Source organism: Parambassis ranga, chromosome 1, assembly GCF_900634625.1.
Source record: "Parambassis ranga chromosome 1, fParRan2.1, whole genome shotgun sequence".
Taxonomy (NCBI): Eukaryota; Metazoa; Chordata; class Actinopteri; family Ambassidae; genus Parambassis; species Parambassis ranga.
Genome location: NC_041022.1, coordinates 16,886,486 through 16,910,069, shown reverse-complemented (window position 1 = coordinate 16,910,069; position 23,584 = coordinate 16,886,486). Strand labels below are relative to the sequence as shown.

General features: G+C 41.1%; 1 protein-coding gene across 2 annotated transcripts in view; it reads right to left on the bottom strand.

Annotated features, from left to right (window-relative positions):
• ntn1a (netrin 1a) overlaps nucleotides 1–21,426 on the bottom strand; it is a 46,451-nt gene extending 25,025 nt beyond the window's left edge. For both annotated transcript variants that reach the window (XM_028416435.1, XM_028416442.1), the window contains exons 1-2: nucleotides 21,084–21,426; nucleotides 19,886–20,942 (exon numbers count right to left, since the gene is read on the bottom strand). In XM_028416435.1, the coding sequence (XP_028272236.1) occupies nucleotides 19,886–20,909 (1,024 nt within the window). In that variant the 5' untranslated portion in view covers nucleotides 20,910–20,942; nucleotides 21,084–21,426. The remainder of the gene's footprint in view (nucleotides 1–19,885; nucleotides 20,943–21,083) is intronic.
• Nucleotides 21,427–23,584: the final 2,158 nt, after the last annotated feature.

Sequence of the window (23,584 nt, the reverse complement as noted above, 5' to 3'; positions counted from 1 at the left end):
TGGGAATGCCGTGAATCTCTAGGCTGATGGATCGAGGGTGCAGGCGAGTGGGAAGAGGTAGCGGATGGGAGCGTGAGGCACCCATTGCAGAGATTATATCAGGCTAATTTAATTCCTTTATTGCAGCCAATTAGCAGCAGCACTTTAGCCCCCTGTGAGCCCTCTGGCCCTCTTCACTGTGTCTCTAATGACCCTGATTAAACTCTGGATCTCAGCCGCTTCCCCTGAAAGAAGGCCGTGTTTCAGTATTTTTTAATAAGCTTTATACACTCTGTACCAAGACTGAATGCCAAGAGTACTAAATGTGAAAAAAATATTGGGAGTAAAAGAAAGAAATGGCTGTAAAAAGAAAGGCTGATGTAGACAGAGAAAGAGAAAGACATCACTCTACTGCTTGCTGAGCTTACTGGTGAAGACCTGCCTAATTGAGATCAAGCCATACAGAATATTCATCAGTCCTGCAGGGTTATCAAAGGCAGATTAAATATGCAGTGAGGATGGATTTCCAATGGACGGACTCTATTTGGTGTCAAGCAGTCTTTACTCACTTGTCAAACCTTTTTTTTTTGAAGGCAGCTTATTTATTTCTGCTTTTTCTGTTTCATAATTTAATACCCAGATGTTTCTCAGATTTGGGCAAATTATGCATTTCCCAGTGCAAGCAGGCTGGGCTGGCTGTAGTGTCTGTCAGTGGGTGATAAAATGTAGTCTGATTATCTGACTGATGCAACTAAAGAGCTGTGAGAACTGCATCGCTTCAGTGCACGCAGGGATCCCTCATGAAACTATTAGTAGTGGAGGGAAGGTTTTAATATTAAGCTATGGATTTAAAGCACACTGAAGTAAATACCAGCAGTGGAGGAGGAGCTCTGTTACTCTTTAGGATAAAATAAAAAGGAAAAAAGTTTCTGTTTTATAAAAGAAAAAAAAATCTAATTTTTAGGTTTTAAAACTTTGCTAACAAACATGGTTAATTATTAACCCTTAGCTACTTTTTTCACCTAAAACCACCCTTAAACAAGTTCATAAAGCACTATGAAGATCAACACACATTTACAAATTTGGAACATAAAATACAAACAGCCTACTAAAAACAAAGAGTCAATGTCACTGATGTTAGAAAGCCCAGTCCAACACATTCTCAGCTGTGTTTCTACTAACTATGATACATTACATATGAAGCATAATAAAAGCTACATGGTTGTAACAGGAACACTTTTTTAGAAAATGTGTCATGCTTGGTTATTTTTTAGAACATAAGACTCAATCAAGGACCTGCAAGTTATATATTTAAATAAAAACCTTCCAGTAATAATACCTTATAATAATAGTTTTAATAGCATAGTATAATAGTTTTTGTTTTTTTGATTCTATGTATGTTGGAGTTAACAACATATAAACTAAACTCTAAACTAGTGCACTGATGCTACATTAACTCCATGAGGGCATGTCAGGTTTGTATACTTGTAAATGATATACATGTATAAAAGCATATTATTTTTTCTGTTTTGGCCTTTAGTACAAAACCACATAAACACAAAAATAAATCGAGTCTTTTTTATGTATAATAAAAATTGATGGATGCGAAAATTTTACAAAAGCAACTCTGGAAATCTTCTGGAAGGCAACATATTTTAAGGTGTTGTGACAAATATATCTTTTAAATACCGGCCTGGGTGCTGAAGTGAATGTTTACCAACTATAAGTTACGTGTCAAAAGGGTTAATGTGTAGCATTGCAAACTGCTTTCAGTACCTCTGATTAGGTAGGAAAGTGCTATATACATGCAATATATTTGCCCATAAGCATCCAAAATATCATTTGAAAGCCTTTGACACATTAACACAATTTTAAAAGTGGGCTACATTACATACACACACACACGCCCAGTAATTTACATCTGCCTCCAGCAGCAGGCCAGCCTGCTCCATGCCGAGCTAAATGGCCCATATATTCACACTATGTCTGCATGTGGGGGCTAATAAGGCCTTTCCTTTTCCAAGAGTCTAACTAGCCACACAGAGCCACAACAACAAAGAAAGGCCTAATGGCCTCCAATTTCCCGCATTAGTGCCCATTTAATGGCTGACCTGCCCTCTCGTTAGGCAGCGCAGCATGGGAGCACTTCTCAGCCTTGATGCGTGTGCACACACTTTCACACACACACAGTCCTCAGCGCTCCAAAGCCACACTGCCTTGGGCCCCTGCAACACTTCCACCCCACGCTGAGACTGCATAATAGAGCAGTTTGTAAAAGGCCTGCCCTGTGATCAGTGGTGCATCCATTTGCTGAGTAATCATGGGTCTTTTGTCTGAGTGGTGGTGTATAGAGCAATGTGTGTGTGAGAAGGTGTGTGTGCATGTGTGAGTGAGTGTGTGCATGAGATGGATTCTCTCTCCCAGTCCGTCTCTATTTGTACGCTGTTAAAGTGTGCGTTTCTGTGTGAGTGTTTGCGTGAGTAATTCCAAGATAAAGTGGTGCTGCCTGGAAAAGATCTGCTTCAATGTATGTCTATGGGAAAACAGCAGCTGACATACAGTGTAAGAACAAAGGGAGCCTGGCTAGAGCCACGGAGGGGCTGATGAGGGTGTGTTGTGTGTATGTCAGCTATGCCATAAAAATGCCATGGGTGGCGGATGACATTGGCAGGTCCTATTCAGACCTTTAGCAGTGAATGGCCTTTTAGGGTGAATGAAGATTCTTAGGCCTGTCAGGTCCCCATAGCACCCCACTGAACAATACCCACTAAGAGCAGCTGTCTTAATAGCGTGCAGGACTGACAGCTTTAGGAGTGATGCGATGCTCAATGCAGCATCTACACCACCTTCCAAACAACGATCTGCTGTGTGATAAGACACAATCAGATGTTTCCCAGAGAGTTTGAATGCATCCTGTACGTTTCTTGTAAAGAACCTGAGCTGACAGGGTTGGCAGAGCCATGTCATGATATTCAGGAGCCTCATGTGTGAACGGATGTGGTGGCACGACAGCAAAAGATTTTTCGTAGGCGTGATGATGATTGGAACTAAGTGGATTTACAGTTCCTGTATCAGGAAGGCCAAAAATTAAGAGAGCTGTTGAGTTTTCACTAGAGGGTCATGAGTGGGAATGGTGTATAAATGTATTGTGTTTGACTGATGGAGCAATGTTTCCCTTTCAGAGTGCCTGACGTTCCTTCTTCCATCAGTGTCTGATCTGATAATCACAGTGTGAACTATCTGAGGCTTTCCTCGAGTATTAGCTGGAAATCAGTTGTGCAATGCTTTGCAACCGCAGCGAAGCTCTCTGCCACCTGGCAGTCAAAGCCAAGTATAATAACCTTTCTTTGCAGTCTTTGCTCTCTGTTGTTTTACATCCAGCCATTACCTAACCCTGTCTCCTCCGCTAGAAGCATCACACATCCACGAACCCCACTCGGGCTTTCATTGGAGAGGACATGCATCGGAAACAGGCGAGACAGATCTCCAAAATCTTCCTAAAACAAGGGCTCTCGCTGCTCATGTCAAACATCACCTCCAGTCTGTTTACTCTGTGAGTTTGGTTTCTATGGGACTAGCAGATCCATAGTGTTTTGGGTTCACATAACTCCTGGCAGGTCGTCTTGTGCGTTGCTGGCCCCGAGGCTGACAGGGATGGGCTGCTGCTGTCAGTGCTAGACAATGAGTCGGAGCTTACACGAGTCTAACTCACACTCCTCCATAACTGTGATTCATACTAATCCCACAGCCTGTGCAATTAAGGCCGTCACTCTGCTCCAACACTGTTCACTAAAGATTTTAAACCCCATCCCATTATAACAGAATGCAGTTGGCCAACACTGATTGGCAGCTGCGAGCTGAGAAAATAAACAGTGTTTGAAGATTTGATGTTTAGAAGATTAGATGAGTTAATTTGGCCCTTTAAGGCAGGAAAAGGGCAGAAAGCGTTTCTTCCATCGCAATTCTAAGAAACAGAAGGAAGACATGGGATCTCTTCATCAAGCAGTCACAATGGCTCCTCTATTTCTTTTTTATACCTACAGCATGTGAAGAAGAGCCCCGTGGGAGCAGGCGTTCACTACCTTTCTATGGAAAGTGTTCCCATATTGGACTGACTCAACAGTGAGGATAAGCAGACGAGTGCTGGATTAAGGATGAGACAGAAATGCTCTTTTAGATTTCTTTCTGCTGCCTGAGCATTTTGAAATTATGACGGAAAATTTCTGATTTTCAAATTCATTTTTTACGAGACCGAAAGTTCATTATTGACCTTATCACCTCAACTGGGCAGATTTTTTTCAATCTTAATTATATAGTTGATAATTTACCATCTTCAGTTACACAACAGAATGCTGGTGTTGAAAACTAACAGACCAGAGTATAGCATCTCTTTGCTGTGCAGTAAATGCCTAATTTAAGCTCTGCTCAATGCTTAATTTTATTGCCAGGCTATTAACAACCACAGCACCGTGACCATGCTAAGCAGGTGGGGAACCTTTGACCTTTACACACACCCCACATTCCTTTGCCAAATCCCCATTACTGAGTTACCACTCCAAAATGTGCTATGACTCTCCTTCTTCTCTTCCTGCTCCCCCCTGTTCTCTGAGGAAAACCAGGCATTCTTTGCTACAGATGTCATTGCTGAGTGGTACTCTTAACAAATTTTTCTATAGAGAAGAGGAGAGAAGAGGAAGGGATCTACAGGTTGACAAAGGGGAGGGAGGGAGTGGAGAGATGGAATGTAAAAAGAAATAAATCTAAACTAAAAATGCTCTCTTCCTTGTTCTCTATTGCTCTCATCCCTTTGTGCATCTGTCCCTCCTGTTGAACATCACAATGAATTGGAAGTTTCACTACTTGTCTGCCTGACCTCTTTTACAACCTGTCAATTACACTAAGTACTGTCAGGGGGGCAGGTTTGGCTCAAGACCAAATCGCAATGAAAATTGTCTCACCAGGTCATTCTGATGAGCACATGAGTTCATTGTGGGCTGCTTTAGTTTACAGTAAATTGTGGACCACTTTGCAGGATTTTGCTTTGCTGTCTTATTGACTGACATATTTCAGTTGCACAAGTTGTCTAGCTTAAAACTGACCCATGCACACACACAAATAAAAACCAGAAGATGACGCATTTAACACTCTGCAGTTACAGATGGTGAACTGTTCTGAGGATACAGTGTGCAAATGTGTGTACAGATGTAAAGAAAAAAGGTTACAAATAAGCAATGCGTGATTATACAGCTATACAATGTAAACAAACAGCAACGCTAGGCTGTCAAATTATCCAATCAGGGAAACTGTCTTAGCCAAGACAAATCTTAACCTGGGGTCACTAATCATCTCGGTACATATTGCATGTCTTTGTTGCATCTGGCCTCACAGGCAGACTTTCTGTAGACAGCAGCAGGATGATGAGGGAAGTGTAGCTGAAGAGTTTTCTGTGCTGTACATTTTTGATCTCTTGCCACAAGTCAAGCACATTCTCCTATCCAGAGCAGGGAATGAGCAGGAAGCCACTGAAAGCCAGATCCTTCACTTCTGTGACACATTTATTGTCCTCAGCTCACATCCGTCTTAAAAACAGCACACTCCTAAACTTTACCCTGAATTCCTCAGCGTCATCTCGTTTTTTTTTTTTTTTTTTTAACCCCTCGGTGTGTGCCTTACAGAGTGCAGGGAGAAATCATTTGTTGCTGTAGCGGCCTGTGTTTTCTTTACCCATATTCTGGGCTTTGGACTACAGTAGGGCACAAATGGAGTGTGAAGTCAGCAACAAGCACTGCTTTTGCCACAGCTCAGGCGTTGTTCTTGGAAGAGTTGAGCTGAATGTGGAGAGATGAGCTCATGAAGTAACAGATCTGTGGTGGCATGTGGGAGAAAGCTGGATAAAGGAAACGTAACCAGTGAACAAGTTGACCTGAGCATACTACTGAGCCAGTCGAGACAAGCCGAGTGACAAGATGAAGTTCAGAGATCCTAAAAACGAGTCACGTCAAATGACCAGCAATTTTGTAACTCATTGTTATCCCTTATAATCTGGCACAGTACATACTTTAATCATAAGCGTAATGTTAATGTAACTGATGCATGCACAGTTACAGTAAATGCAGGAGAACAAAAAAGGCCAGGCACATTTCAGCAAGAAGAAGAGGATCAAAAGGATCAAGATGTGCCAGCAGTGTGTGCATGCATATGCATCACTTTTATGGCACATGTTGTGTTTGGGCTCCAAAAAGAAGCTGGATCTGTATTTGAAACGCAGCAATCATGAGTCACATTTAAAAATATGATACTGAATAAAAAACTGAACACATTTAGTTTTACTCTCCAGAGTTCAGATTCTCCAACAACTAGATCTTAATAAAAGTCAGAGCTGCACACTGGTAGACTGTCTCATCTGTCTTTGGTGTAGCAGTAGCATCAAAAAACCAGGTGCTATACTGACTATGCCAGTACTTAACAGAGGAAAAATGGAAAGAAGCATATTTAGGTTAGGCCAGATCATTTTATGGTTATTTTCAATAACATAATATCTTGATAGCCTTAAAATTTCTTATGATTCTTGTAAAACATAATGTTGCAATTTTAAAGAATATGGAAACAAATAATTCAATAAATTCATCCTTTTTTCTTATTTTGAATATGATATTTTTCACAGCTTTGACCTTTGACCTTGTGTTTCCCTTTCTACTTTTGTGGGTTTCATTGTTAGTAGAAAAGCTGGAGCTTCTTGCCTTATTGCAGCTGCTTCAGCAGACATGGTTTTGTGTATTAAGGTACCATGGCAGCTGGTTTGGTCCATGCCAATTGTTTCTGACACTGATGGAGCAGCGATATTTTTACTGAACTGGCTCCAGAACCACATTTACTGCGCCTCTCTGCTCCGGCACAGCGCCTATACTGTTCAGCATGAAAAAGCAGGCCATCATGTTACATACATCCACAGTGCTGACTACAGTCCTGGAACAGTAGCCCGTCAGAGTTTTTTTTTTTCAAGGGGAAAATGTTTTCTAACAAAACTCCTAGCATTTCATATCTGCTGTAACCAAATGTGACACTTGTGACTAAGGCAGGAAGGATACATTTGGGAAGTGGGGATGGAGGAAAAGAGACCCCTTCTGATCCAGAAACCCAAAACCTATTGTAATTTAGTCATTGCTAGAAGGCAATTAGTGAGGGGAGACCTGGCCTTTGCCAGAGCACGCAAGTGGATCTCTCTCGCACACACACAAATTTCACAATGAAAGCACATTTTACTGCCTGATTACTGCAACAGTGGCTGTTGTTAAGATATTAGTAAGAAACTTTCTATCTTGGTCTAACACTAAGAGAAACTAATTGATGCTCACTCTCTCTGGTGTTTACAGAAGGGAGGGCGATCACCTCATCTAATTTCAAATGATTGGTTCAAACACTGGACTAAATGTTCAAATATATTTTGGCTGCAGCTTGATATTTTAATGCAGGGTCTACACAAGGCTCTGTGCAGACGGCACTGTATCCACCAGTTTATTCTATCTAAGGACACCAGCTATGCATACACTGGAGGAACACTGAATCTGAGTGAATTTAGGAGGAAGAGGAAGATTTCTGTCCTTTTTATACCCTTATAGGTTTCAGTCCAAAAACCACTGTTACCACCTGAGTTAATGTGCTTCCCACTAAAATGTAAGTGGTTGTGTAATTTATGTCAAGAATAATATTGCCCCCAATGTGTTATTGATTCAGTGGATATTCATTTATATTTGCTCTGGCAGAAGGTTGACTTTCAGCTACAGGATGATTATACTGCTTGGTGAGCCAGGAAAATTGACTATAATTATCAAATAGGCCACTTAAACTCTAATGAAAATGGTTTCAGAAAATACTTTGACCTGGTACTGCCTTTCTTGCCTTAATATCTTGCAGCTGATTTATGAAGCCATTAAACCAAACAGAAGAACATGATACAATGATTTTTATCTGGTCAGATACAATGCAACACAACCTGCCCACTGTACTGTAATCGACTCTATGTAAAATACAATATGATCACCTCAAGAGGTGTCATTTCCACTGAGGCCACCAGCCGTGTCAGCAACCTAAACATTATCCACTGTTATTCTTATCCTTAAATGTAACTCTCCTTTCTTTTTTCTCTCTATCTTTATTTGTGATTGCCTCATTCTTTATTTTTTCACTGACCTTGTTTGTTATTAGGACTCTCAGTCAATTTAATTTCCCGCCCACTGCTTTGGAAACCCCTCATTGAAACCCAATATCTGTCTTTCTAAAAGTGGAAACTGCATCTGACCACAAATGTACCACTTCTAAAGGCACTAAGAACTAAAGCAGTAAATACTCTTTTAATAATAGTCGAATTTACAGCAGTAGGTAGAAATATTTTTAAACTAAGGACCACTATACATTTTGATACTGACAGAATTTGCATGTAAAAGTGGAACGGCATCCTGCCCAGTCGCCTCAGCCACTAAAGACAACACTGATATGCACTAAGAAGTTCAGCACATATGGGAACATGTGATACACACACCTGGGCAAATTCCATTACACATTTGGTTGTCAGCTCTGATGGTAAAATCTGAGTATACTGGCATGCTCTCTGATGTAAATCCAGTCAGCAGCTGTATACACAATATGTGAACGGGGTTATTAGCTGCCAGATTGTGGTAACACTTGTGGTAATTATTATTATTATTGTCAAACTGAGGTGTTAGTATTGTTAGTATGAATTAGTAGAATTAAGAAAACACAAAACCTCCAAATTCCTATAGGGACAGATCTGCCTCAGCTACTGATATTACTTCCAGAGCTCCCTGACAGTCCAGAGGAAAGATGAGGCACTGCTGGGAGCAAGACCTATTACAGTCATTTCTCTGGCCAGGCTTCATTGCTCTATCTATCTCTTTCTTCACCACCCCACGCTTTCTGTCTTTCCTAAGAGACCTGAGAATGCTCTCCCATTGGCCTATTCCTCATGCTCCACCTTTACTTTGATCTCCAGCCAGTGACTTGTCCTGGATATGCTGAAGAAAAAAAATCAGAAGAAAGAAGAAACATACAACTTAAATGAGGGAGGGAGAAAGAAAAAAGTCAAATGCATTCTCCAGGCTCTTTTTTATCATCAGGTACATCTGGATGTCTACAGAGACTTGGTGCATAATCATTTCAATATCTGTGAGTGTCTCTGGAGGTAAGAAAGCAAGAGATAGAGACGGAGTGAGCAAGACTGAGGCAACGTTTTCCTCCATGTGTCATACAGGTCTGGGTCTCAGCAGGTTGGGAGGGGGGGTTTGGAAATTAATTTTTGCCACAAACGATCATCTCATAACATAAATATTACTCTTAATGACTCAATTTCCTTATAATTTCCTTATCGTCCCCCCATAATTAGGTCCATTTGTTTGCTTTGTCATCCTCCCGTGATATGGGTTCTTTGTTATTAGAAGCAGTGAGGGGACTCACGTGGGAAACTGATGACTTATTCAGCTGGGGGATGGGGTCCCCCACAGCTGCTGAGGAGCAACACACACAAACCCACACACGTCCCAAATTACAACTAGAATCAGCACTCATTCTGCAACCCTTAGACCCGGCAGCAGTGGAAGCTATTTAAATAGCACTTACTGGTAGCACACTGTGTCAAGAGGTGCTTTCTGTCTTTATCTCTTTCCCCCTTCTCTTTTTCTTTAGCACAATCTCTCACACAAGTCGCCTCTTAAGTCTCTCTCTTTCTCCCACTTCTCTATAACAGGCCTTATGGAGGAGCTAAATCAGCAGCAGCCAGTTCTCTCTAAGCTCCCCTCTGCTCCCGGCTGGACACCAACCTTAATTAATTAGTTGTATTGTCCCAGAGGCAGCAGGGCCAGAAGGGGAAAGGGTTACTAAGGGAGAAAAGGTGTTAGGCAAAGAAGGCAAAAGCATGGCTTTATTCTATGTGACGTGCTCACTTTCTAAGAGAGGCAGAGGGGCACAGCATGCAGACTGTGACAGGGAGACAAGCCTCTTTCACAACTGCGCATCACTCAGACAGGTCACTAATTCATTTGGTTCCTTGTGGCTTCTATCAGATATATGGACAGACCCATTTGTGATATTTGCCAGATGGACAAGACTTCTGTTCTGTTGGTGTTTGTATTTGGTTCTTTGGTTTTCCTGGATTATTTTGCCCTGTTTTGGCTGTTCCTGTTTTTATTTTGGAAATCTAGTTTCTTTGTGTGTTGTTTTTTTGTTGTGCTTTGTCGTATGTTCCCCTCCTTGTTGATTACCTGCACTGCCTTCATTGTTGTCACCTGCATCCTGTTAATCCTTCTGTCTGTGTCAGTCTCATGTTGGTCTGTATTTGGGTCTCCTGTATTCCACACAACACAACTACTCATTGTGACTTAAAGCAACCAGGGTGCAGTGCACAGAAAGCAGTCAGGAAGCTACAGAGAAAGTGTGGATTTGCAGCCCCTCACCCTACATTGTGTCTTATCTGTGAGAGCTAATGAGTGATGGATTAACCTGGGATCACCCCTGGCAAATTGACATGACCCAACAAACTTTCCCCCTAAGTACCCTCCCAGAAGTCTGCATTCCACTTCACACAACCAAACAAATACACTCATACATAAGTCACGCTTAGGTGTTGTTTTCTCTCAAGTAAACCTGCAGTTGTTTACACAGGCTGCTGCTAAGCATGTAACAGCATCGACTATGTGCACAGAAATAAACATTAAAATGCCAAATAAAATGAAGCTGCGCTACACTGTGTTCCGTTGTTTATTGCTTGCAACATTATTATGTTTACATGGGGGTGGAAGAATTAATGTACGATTCCAGCACGTGCTGAAAAGTTTGGAGTGTTGCACTTTTTTTTAATTTTAGACTGCAAGAATGATCTAATTCCTTTTTTAATTATAAGTCATGCACATCAAGCTAAAGAACACCCTGCCTGCAGAGTATCCTGTCCTAAACTTTATTCCTAATCTGTCTACTTTGTGCTGACCTCTGCTGACTGGGATCTCTTTGTGCAACAACCTGCTGCTTGCACCACCAGCTTTATTTACAGGCTTGTTTAGCCCCCAACCAGTTGTCATGCTTGAGAATTAAGATTAAAGTTGATGTTTGACTCGTAGCTGCATGTATTACTGTGGGTTATACAGACAATTAGAGGCCCAGACAAACAAAACACAACTGTGACTAGAAGGCATCCATGGTAACCGGGTGCTACAAACTTCTGGTGACCTGCTGGCTGCCACACACACACACACAATGCACCATGACTTATATGGGAAAGACAAAAACAGTGTTGATAAATCATGTTAGTTATTCCACAACAATTCACACACACGCACAAGGGATTGCAGGGAAAGTTTTTTTGTTGGCAAAGCGTGAGCATGTGTGACGCAAAATGAAATTGTTTGACTCAGCTTGATCTGTCACAGGTGCTTAGTTTAAATGTCTGTGAAAGACAAACAGCCATTTTTTTAAACAGTTTTATCTATCTATTATCATTAAAGGGTTACTTTGTGTCCAAAGCCTTTGAAACTTTATGTAGACCTACAGTGTGAGAGTTTACAACATAATTAACCACCGCAGACACTTGCAGACTCCTCAGAGGCAGTTTCCAGCTGGTTGCATTTTCACTCGGATGACGACAGCAATGTGCTACAGAAACAGCGGGGGGCGCTCTGATCCGTACAACAGGCTGCCGTATGGAGGTGTAACTTCATCCAGTCATTAATCATCTATAGCTGTGAGTGTTAAGGACCTCTGCTTCAGGCTCAGTGTGCTCACACTCGTGCTAGGTGGTCCTGTCGGCGAGCAGTGCGACTGTTTGCCAGAGTGAAAGTCCTGGCAAAGTTTTTGCCAGGACTTTCACCTTGAATCAAAAGCTGAGCTGCTGCATACACAAAAGCCTCCTCTTTTATTTCTCTCTTACACATGACAGGGTATCTGTTTTTTATTGTTGTTGTTGATGTTGTTACAAACCCTATCAGCTACAAGAAGGTTTGAAGGAGTTGTAACAAACTGTGCCAAGGCTTTGATTTTTAAGTGTGAACAGACTCAGATAATTGTACACATGCTGCACCAGCTTTAGTACATGTTGCGATGTGTTTCTTCTACCTGGAAGCACAGGAAGGAACGCATCATATACTTTACATTACACTCATTAAGAGTGCATTAAATAATCACTATAGCACACAGGGGAATGAGTTTAAATTATCTTTCTTTCTTTCCTGTTTTGTTTTTGTTGAACTTTCTCTGTTGTTGTCTCCAATCCACATATTTGCCTTGGCTGCAACTTCTCTCCCTACTCAAGGTAACCTGCTGCCACACAGAGGTGCTGAGGTCATCAGCCCTGATGCTTTACAGCACCACTGGCCCAGGCTTCAGGATCAGGTCTCACATACGCACACACACATACACACTCACCACTTCAACTCTGCAAAGCTGCCAGAGCAACCAGAGAGAGAACCAATCTCTCTTTCTCTCTGTCAGAAACTTAAACAGTGTTTTCCTACCCTGTTTACGGGTCTCTTTACAACCTCTGTTAACTGTGTATAGCAGCAGTGAATCAAGGTTGCACTCACTGTAATTTTTAGACCCGATGACGGCATTGATGAGTGCTGATGGATTGTGTGTAAACTGCTAGGCTTAGAGGAGAAATTCAGTGATTTTATTCATTTTGTCTCTATGTCTATGCAAGCACTACTGCATACAGTAAAAAGTGGATTAGGGTCTAGTGTGGCTCAAGAGAAGCTGGATTGGATAAACTGTGTTGGGCACAGTCTCCAGATGACGTTTTTGGGAGGGATGTACATTTTTAAATGATTGGTTCAGAACTTCAGCAATCATTTTTTAAAGCGTGAACCTGTATATATGTTCATTATAAACATCAAGGCAGAGTTACAGATGTATGCATAGACATGCTGCCAACATTCAATTTGCTTAACTGGTCTTGCAGTTCTTTATGAACAATGCAAAGAAGCTGGAATCTTTTGAGCTTCATGAGATCATAGGATAATCCAACTATCTTGTCAAGCTATGTGCATTTGTGTTCAAACAAGAAAGTGGCTTGGACCACTGGACACTTGGTTTGGACTGTAAAGGCCAATTGGCGTTACAGATGTGTTTTAGGTTCTGCTGATGACAGTGTTAAATGATCTTGTGATGGCTCGTTTCATGCATCCAGTCTTAAAACTGCAGTGGAAACACAACCATGGTCTGAATAAAACAGATTCTTGTGACTAAAACGTCTGCACACTTTTAGTGGTAACACAGTAATATTAAAGCTTGAATGTAACAGAAAATGTATGAAGAGTGTGGGAAATCTAAGTTTTATTTTGCATTCTTACATGGCAGAACATTTTCTACAGTTCATTTCCAGTAAAAAGGGGCAGACTGTTCTGCCTGATTAACCTCTGTTACCTCAGTGTGACAGCATTTATTTGTGGTGTGCTTAACAAGCAGTATATGAATGTGAGAGACAGGAAGAATGTGATTCATAGAGCTGATGAGTGAGGCACCGGAGCGTCTTCTGTCTAATTTGTGAAGACAGATTGATGTTGTCTGGCGTGACTTTTAATTACCCTTAATCATTTGGTACCCACTCCAATCAAACCTTTCTATTAAACACAAACACCAAGCTCTTTCTCCTCTTCTAAGATCTCTCTCTCTAACACACACACACACAACCTGTAGTTCATGCCAAAACCACAGCACACTGAGCTCCTCCCTTGGCTAACATGAGCTTTCACTACAACAACAAGTCACCAATTAATTCATTAACAGATGTCTCCCCAGGCGCTGAATAGCTGCTCACATCCTGGACAGAATTACTGTTTGCATAAACACCCACAGGTAGACAATACAGAGACACACATGCACACACAGACTACAGCAGAAACACTTTTTTGTCTTTCCCTCAGCGGGTTGCAGCACTTCTCCAGATGTTTGGGAGCAATTCTAGTCATGTTTGAATACTATTTTGGTAAATTTGTAATGCATTTAACTTTTGCACCTACCTGCCATGATTAGACCCTCTGCTCTGTTAAGGAGCTCTCCTTCCAATAAAAATAATGAAACAGCTGTCATCACTGTAAAGCAAACCTGATTCATGCTTGTGGCTTGAAAAAAAAAACATTCCTCAGACCCTTTAGTAAGCGTGTGCAGCACTTCCAGATTTCTATGTTGAGAATTTACCTGACAGCTTCAGAAGTGTGTCTGTGTGGGGGTTTGTATGCAGGTTAAAGCATATATCGAGAGATCTAATCCAGTTTAAATGTAGGACACACGCTCATAGACACCTTAATTCTGACCATCATAATGACCAACTGTGATAATAGTGAGGGTCACTCTCTGAGTTTCAGGCCTGGTTGGATGTGGTAACATAGCAGCCACAGTCCACAGTTAGTTCAAGCTCCAGCAGAGGATGACAAGAGGAAGTGAGTGCAGGCCTGAAGCCAACTGAGTAACGCAATATGGCTTTCATTCAGGGGCAATATGGCTTCCTACCAAACTGTTTCTCAAAAACAAGACTGAGGTTCCATCTCTGGTACAAGCGTGTGCACTCACATGCACACAAGCACTGACTAAAAATGCGGACTCACACTGCGAGCAGCAGTCTGTGTTGCATTATGTGTCGTAGCCAGAGCAATGAAACAAAACCACAGCCGCAGAAATGTTCACTTTGCCCAGAGGACCCTGAAGTGAACAACAGCTACACAGGCTGTGAAATTTCAAACCAGATTTTTGTCTTTTCTGACAACTGAACACATTCCATCACCCCAAGCAGTGCGACCTGAGCTTCGTCAAAGGCATAAAAATCGATTGTACGGAAAATGATCTTGAGACTATAGCGGATAACAAAACAAATTGTGATGGCAGCCTTCCTTGTCTTTAATAGGGGCGCTTGCACACACACACACACACACACACACATTCTATCTGTATGTTACCCACAGACATTTTTTGGTATAAACTAATTTCCACTCTTCAAAGGGCTGTCGGGATTTATTATCTGTGCAAAATTGGAATTCCATCAAAATTGAACTGCTTCTTGAACAGGCCTCATGACAAGCAACAACTAGCTCCAAAATTCCAGCTCATGAGGTTTGCTGCCAAACACTGACATTAATAGCTTCAAGATCTCCCATACTTCAACATACTCAACAGTATCCACATTATTTGTCACATGTATTGCTTCCATTTGAGGCAGAATTATTGCTATTGGAATGATCTCACTCCTTGGGGATTGTATATTCTGTTGTTGCAAAAGTGCTCAAAGTAGCAGTCCTTTAGTTGTAATTGTTTTATTAAATCATCATTATTGTTTTATACAAATACTCTAATATCAGGCTGAGGCCAAAGGTCAGAATCTTTCTTAAAATAGATCAGCCTGTTCATCCTGCAACCAAGGTCTGCTTGATCCTTCATGAAGGACAGTTCACTTTACTTCACTTTACAGCTAGGACCAGGGCAAGGGTGAAAGTTCACATATCCAATTTTTTAAACTTCAGATGCACCAAACTTTTAAATGCCTGGCATAAATTATCAGTAGAATTAGCAACACAAGATGTTTGAGCTCTTTACACAAATACACACACTTCCAACAGAACTACTGGCTCCATGTGAACAATTCAACTCATGTATGTGTACTCTGCTGCAGAGAGGTTTTTATTATTGCTCTCTCTGTGTGTGTGTGTGTGTGTGTGTGTGTGTGTCTCAGCCTAGCTGTCTTTTTTTAGTTACAGCACTTGATATACCGTACCATCACTCTTGCTTACAATATGTGTTAGCCATGTTTGTGTCTGTTTGAGAGATACAGCAGGTCTCGGAATCTAAAACAGAGCTGAGCCAGTCGTCTGGACCGAGCACAACTTATTTTTGCAGCGGTTTACAAAACGAGTCATAAACACTGATAACAGCTCATGGAAAGAGGTTCTTGAAGTGAGAGAGAGGCCATTCCCCCCTGTTTGAACTTGCAGCTAAAGACTTGTAGAAAAACTGTGTGTATGTGTGTCAGCAGAAGGAGGTGAGAGAAGCAGTGAAGGTGAGGAGCAAAGTCCAGAGCTATGCTGTCAGTTTATTCCCAGGTTTGTGTGCTACAGCTCAGACTAACAATGCATCCTGACGGCTCCTTTGAAGATGAAGGATGGCGGTTTATAAAGGTGCACGGTGAGCTACTTAAACATTAACCAGACCTCCAGTGTGAATCATACCAAATAAACATGTTTCCTCGCTGTTTTAGCTGGAAAACGTGAAAGGCCTGTGGTGTCCAACATGTATGATACTTAAACTTAACATCAGACAATATTTTAGTGTGCTATTTAATATTTTAAGTACCAGCACAGATGTCCATCAATAGTATTAATGGCACATCTTATTTATCTTTATTTGATTTTAGATTTTCATTCTGTCTGTTTCCAAATTTTGCTAAATCGGTACATTGATACTGTCTCTCAAAATAATTCTGCTATCAAACCTCATTAAAGTTTGGGCAGTGATCCACAAGGATAAGAAAATAATACCAAACAGAAGGGGAACCGCTGTTTCTAAGCATTAAAGTATAAACATTTTACACTCAAAAGACATATTCTAATTTTTTTTGACAATTGCACAAAAACAACACATATATTTTTCTTCTATATAAGTGGTTGTGGCTTTAAAACTTAGTTATTTTAATGGGTATGAAATTAACCATTACATCCCTGCAGCACAGCATGTTTGCGTCTGTCAGTCACAGGCCTCTCAACAGCACCTGGGAACATTTGAGTGTACTTTATGCTTTCCGAGCTAAGATTTAAAGACAGGAAAACAAACAGCACATCTGTTACCATAAATCAGCCAGATGATGTTGTGACATAAACAGCAGTATTCCATTTTTAATCCTATTAAATGATGATATCCCTCAATCTGCATGCATTCCCAGGTCAAATAGCTCAGAATCAGCTCAGATCAGCATTGATGTAAACCTGACACCCACATCGACATACGACAACTTCATTTTTTTTTAAGTTAAGGTTTTAAAGTTTTAGTGTGGCTCAACTCCAGGAAACTATAAAAGTTTCAGTATATGTTATAAGTTTGTCTCAAACCAAACCTAACTTTGGTATGTGACAGACTTTGCATGCAAAGAAAAAATCAACAGTAAGAATTTCTTTAAATCACTAATCTGTAACAGTATTTCTTCAACAATACAGACTCTGACAAGTCTCTCACTCTCACATTGCCCAGTCAGCAAACACCTCTGGCCCTATTACCTTCTTATTGCTCTCTCCTTCACACAATTTTCCTCTCTCACTTCGGTCCATCTCTTTTATTTTCACGATGGCTGTACTACTCCATCTCTAGCCCCTCCCTCTGTCCCTGCTTCTCCGTGCAGTGTATGGGTCCCCTCATTCTCTATGCCTTCAAGCTGTCGTTCTAATCTCCCTGAATTATTCAACACACTTCCTTACCCAACAGATCAAGTATACTACATTAACTGGAGGATAAAAATTACATTTTACAGTTAATTTGCTGAATCTGCAACCTGCAGCTTTTTCTCTTCATACTGCAATTACCTGAAAACGTCCTTTACAAGAAGGGTTGAGTGGGAGCTTATCATTCAGGCCAACAAAGCTTTTTGAGCAGGCTTTGGTGAATCTAAAATTTTAACGAGTTAAACAGACTCCTCTCTTCACCTCACATTAACACCTCCAACAGCAGCGGGTCCCTGGTGTGTGTGTTGTGCTGGTTATCGAACTCATCGCATTAGAGGCTTTTCCTGTGCTGCAGAGAGTCAATAAAACAAATGGATGCACACAAGCCACCTTTAAGATTCTGATGGAAGCAATCAGCAAAGTGCACTAAGACAGACCTGTGTGATTAAATGTGCTTATGTGGTTATTTTTTTCTTGTGTCTTTTTTTCCTTTAAAGTGATGCTTAAAGAAAAAAATTTTAGGCAATGTTAAAGAACACAGAGCCATTTAACAGCATTAACTGTGTAAATTCATATGATGAATGTGATCACTAAAGTCATACCATTAAAGTCACACATCCATCTGGCACATACGCCTATTCATGTTCAAGATGTCAAGGCACAAGCCACATGAAAACACACACTTCTGAAAACCCGATAAATCCAAAAATCATTCTTCTGCATAATATATTACTGATTTATGAGCATCATCTCAATGCTGTAATTTTCCCTCAGTGTTTATTAATGACTGTTACTATTTTCAAATAAAAGGACAATTTAGGACTATTTCAAATTTAAAACCTCTTCAATGTGTAGAGAAACCTCCGTCAGGGGCCTTGAACTGGTTCCCAAGCCTTTATCTTGTTTTTCTTTACCACACTGTGAGTGTCTGATGAGCTTCACGGTATGTGCAGTACAGTATGCAGGCATGTCCACCAAACAGCTTCTGTTGATTGAGCAGCATGCTCGTGTCTGCCACCGAGAACGTCTCAGAGCTTTAGAAACTTACATCAGCAAACAAAAACCTTTTTAAACAGCTGCTATGTGTCAAACTGGCTGACATGTGCTGTGACTGTCAAACAATGTAGAGCTCCTTTCCCTGCAGACCTGCGGCTGCACAGAAAATATAAGGGTCTGTGTTGAATGTGTCTTTCTGTGAGTGCAGACAGGCACGCCAGGTTTTTCATCCTCTTGTCATTGTTGTACAACTCATCAGCACAAGCTGTGCAAACACCAAATTACCACTCTTTGTAATTTTGCAAAATGCACAATTTTCTAATAGTTTAAATCAATCAAACAGAATAGGAAAAAAAATCAAGCAGAGAATTTGTTGTAAAGCCAAATAAAATACACAGTCCAGGAAACACTGGGAGCAATGTCTTTAAGACTGGACACTTTTATAGGTGCAATTCTGTCATTCTACTAAACAATCACTCACAAGTTTGTAAAACTCACGAGCCTTTCCTCATCTGCATCTCAAGCACAAACTGTCTGGCTTTATCTGTTATCTGCAGGCTCACATATCCCTGCCAGGTTGTAATAAAACACAACTACTGTAACTTTGATCACTTTGATCACTCAGCAGCTGATGAAACATGTTGGCTCCCTCAGACACAAAGAGCAGTGGGCACAGATATGATCAGAGATTTGCTTGTTTTTTTGGGTCCTGAAACACCTGTTTCTTTTTAGGATTTAAAACCGTTGAGGCCTTGGTCCTTTTCAGGTTATTATTCTTGCTTTGCTTTAGTGATCGATGTATTTTTTTAAGTTTAATGAATTCACACAACTTTTATAATGACTATTTCTATAATACTAAAGTCTAATTTAGTGTCTCCAATTTTGCAACCATTAACACCGCTTCATTTGTTTGTAATTATATCATCTAAACTATTATTAAAAATAGTGAATCTATGCCAAAAGTCATTTCAATATGGATTTTGATGTGGAAGACATTTGATGTGATAATTAAATAAATCTGAGTTCATGTAACACTGCGGTGAGTTTTTCAAATAAATTAAAAGGCGTCGCTTTATTGCCGCGGTTAAGTGGAGCTTCATGAGAAATGTTGCTGTGGATGATGAGGCTCAGTGGTGCTGTTTGAGGTGGTTTAAAAGCCTTCATTACGGCCTGCAACAAGCTAAATGGACTTTCAAATGGCGCTGCATGTGCCTTACACACGGCATGCGGATAACAACATAATAACTCTTTGCTGCGGGTTTGTTTCAACTTTATTAAATGAAGCTAGAACATTTTTTAAAAAGTCAGTAAATATAATCATATTATTATTATCACTATGATTATTATTATTATTAAAGGACAATCAAATTGTCCATTTTGCATTCCAAAAAAAAATCATTTTTAATGATTAAATGTTTAATTTATCTCCAAATCATTCGTTCCTGACACCACGATTTAAAATGCAGCCTATCGAAGGAAAGAGCTGGACTTACCGACACACTCGTTGGCCTCCCTGGCTGTGGCTCTCTGCCACGGTCTGTCGTAGTGAAAAGGTTTGCACCTGTCGCACTCCGGCCCGGCTGTGTTGTGCTTACACTCGCACACCAGACTACCATCCCGGTCCTTTACGCACCGAGACGCGTGTCCGTTGCATTTGCATCTCCCTCCGACCTGCAGGTCCGACACGGCATAGAAGTAAGAGTCCCGGGCCAGTTCAGAGTCGTCCTCGTTCTCGTCGCCAAACGTGTGCAACCGGCTGAAGCTGACTTTGATGTCAGTGGCCGTCACCCAGTCCTGCAGCACCGGCGAGTTGTCAAAGTCGTGCGCGGAGGGTCTGCCGTCCAGCGTGCTGAAGGCGATCAGCCCGCCGGTCAGGGGGTACATGTCAGTGTGTGAGTCCGTGCACACAGCCTCCTGCTCGTTCTGCTTTGTGATGACGGCCCTGTTGGGCTTGTTGTACATCTTCCTACACTGGGTAGAGTAAAACTGAAAGGGTACCCAAGTTTTACCATAGTCCATGGACTTGTAAATAGCCATGGATTCGGGTCGGGGCGAGCAGAACTGCAGGCTCACATATGTGACTTCAAACTTTTTGCCGAGGGACAGAGTCAGGGTGACATTTTGCGGGTACTGGATGAAGTTCTCGGACTGCCAGCAGGTGAGGTTGTGGGGGTTGTTGAGATCCGTTAGATACGCCGGTGGGTGATACTTCTTGGGATCAGAGGCGTCGCAGGTGTGACAGTTCCTGGTCCTCTCGTCTCCTTTCTCCGCAGATGTCACCACGCAGTAGCGACTCGGCGTCTTGCCGCAGGTACTGGACACCTTCACTTCCTTTCCGAAGGCGGAGTTGACGAAGTCCGGGATGCAGCGCCGCGGGTTGCCGTGCTCGTCGTAGCAAGGGTCCGGAGGAGAGGTCTGCGCCGCGAACAGGCTCATCCCATAACCGCCAAACGCGCTCCTGCAGGACAGGGACGCGGCGAGCAGCAGAGTCAGCGCAACATCCACAGCCCGGATCATGGTGGGTCCGTCGGTGCCCAAGTGTTTCTGTCGCTAGAGGAGAGAGAAGAAGACAGCAAGCATGTGAACAGAGAGTGGGAGATCAATTTAGGTGATGACACAATAACATGTTCATTTAAACTGTCAGCAGACAAGAAGTAAAAGGGAAAAAACACATCACAAAGCTCACTTTACCTGAGAATAATTTCAAATAGCTGCTGCCAGTTCACCGAGAGAAAGTAGAATACTTTTCTCAATCAGGCGCCAAATCACAGCTGCTCCTGTGTTGTTGTTTGTTTCTTCCAATCTCTTGCGCAAAAATAGAGGAGCGGTGGATTTAAGCGTCGCTGGTGTCCTTATAGCAGGTCCCGCTCCTCCTGCCGGTCTTTTCAAAATCCCACTCTCTCTCCCTCTCTCTTGCTCTTTCACTCGTTCCCCTTCTCTCTCTCTCTCTCTCTCTCTCTCTCCCACTCAGAGCGAAACCTGCTTGGCATAGCTTTAGGTCAGCTCATCTTGAGGGGTGACACCAGGCGGAACAACTACGTCCACTGGTGGCGCATCAGAAGACTGACGTGTGGAGGAATTACCTCGAGAGAAGGAGGGCTGATCAACAGGCCTACACAATTTTATGTAGGCTGTTCAGTAGTTAAACTGGAAATGATGTCCTTTTTTCAATCAGGCCTACAATGTGCATCACCTTTGAGCCAAACTATACATAATTATTTATTATTATGTATTTATTTTTCCTATAAACTGTATAATGTATGCCTACTTTAACTTTAAACAGACATTTTAGACATTATAATTAAATCAATTCCAAGATTACCTCAAAATAAAATACTCCAGACTTTCTGGAATCCGAGTCAGCATATAGGTTAGTCAGCTCATTCAGTTATGCTCAGGATTAAATAATATCAGTTCTTACAAACGGGCCAGGTCTTCATAATAAACGGTTTGCAGGTTACAAAGCTCTGCATGGTTGCAGGATATAGCCCTCTTGAACCACCAGACCTGTTGAATGCTAGCAGCAAAAGCAACAGCACCATCTTGTGTTCATAGACGGTAGCATCAGCAGAGTAAACTGCATTTTTCAACTTTTCCCAGACGGCGGAGGCATAACGCTGAGTATGTGAGGAGTAGCCAGTGGTGGAGGAAGTACTGCAGCTTGGTACTTATGTAAAAGTACAAAATATAATAGTAGCAAAATATATACTCAAGTAAAAGTACAAGTGCTACATCAACAATCCTACTAAAGTAAAAGTCTCAAGTACTTACTTTTAAATGTACTTAAAGTATTAAAAGTAAAAGTACTCATACACTGAATACATATATTTGACTTCCATTGCAAAGGATATCTGAACAGGTTAAAATAATCAACGATATAATCTTAAAATTAAAATTGACCATGTATAGTTAATTTACATTTTAAGTACAGACATCTTTGAAATGTACCCAGGAGCAGCTCTGGACAGGTCTGTGTGTCATGAGGCGTTCATGTTAATCAGACATTAATGGATGGATTTGTGTTAGCAGACAATAGCTAACTAGTTAGATAACTGAGCCAGAGCACCAGTGCCATGATTAAGGCTCATTATAGAAACACAGCTGGCAGCGTGACACCATCTTCATGTGTGACCTCACATCAGTCCAGCACAGCTGTATGAACACATCTGTATTCATAAATTTACTTCTAACTACAGACATTTTAAAATTTGTAGTGGAGTAGAAAGTACAGATAATAGCTGCAAAATGTAATGGAGTAAAAGTATAAATTATGCACTATTATTTTTACATAAGTAAAGTATAAATTCATAAAAAATTACTTAAGTACAGTAACGAAGTACAAATACTTAGTTACTTTCCACCACTGGGAGTAGCTACTGTACCTTCATGACATGAGTGATGGAGGTCTTTTTCTCTGAGTCAAACTGTGCCTGTGACATTCAAATTAAGCTAACAAATTTGCATATTTAACATTACAAGTATAACACCAGCAAACAGGTAATATGCATATCGCTTCCTTAAGCCAAGGGGAGGTAGAATTACTCTTAAATTAATTAATTAATTAATTAATTAAGCTTTAGGATTATTTATTCAAATCTAATTTAACTGATTTAACAGCATGAGCAGCACCTCCCACAGAAACCGGGAAAAGACAGTAATTATACTGTTAGAGCGCAGGTAATAATGAAACGACCACCCACAGTGACAAAGTATCATTAGTTCCGCTTGTAAAATTACACAAATTCTCTTAGACATAATATGTAGGCAATAGTAAATAAAATATTCACTAACGTGCATCATACATCCAATAAAACCGGGATTTAAATGGTTAAAAATCATTGCGTAGGTTGAGTGTGAATGATTTAGATGTTGAGTTGAAACACTATTTACTGTCACTGTTTTGTGTGGCTTGTCACCACATTTCCCTCCAAGAGAAGGGGAATTTACAGTCACACTAAAAGATAACATGTAAATGACAGGCAAAGCAAGAGGGGGAAGTCGGGTCAGCATTTCCCTGACAGCTGGAGATGTAGACAGAGAAAAGAACATGAATTCTACATTATTTACATAAGTATCACATTTAATGGATTCATTATTCACAACATGTTGTAATTATTCTTAAAAGTGAAATTAATCATGCATGGACAACAGCTTATTGTGTGGTTTCTGTGGTTAGACTCTCTTAGTACAAA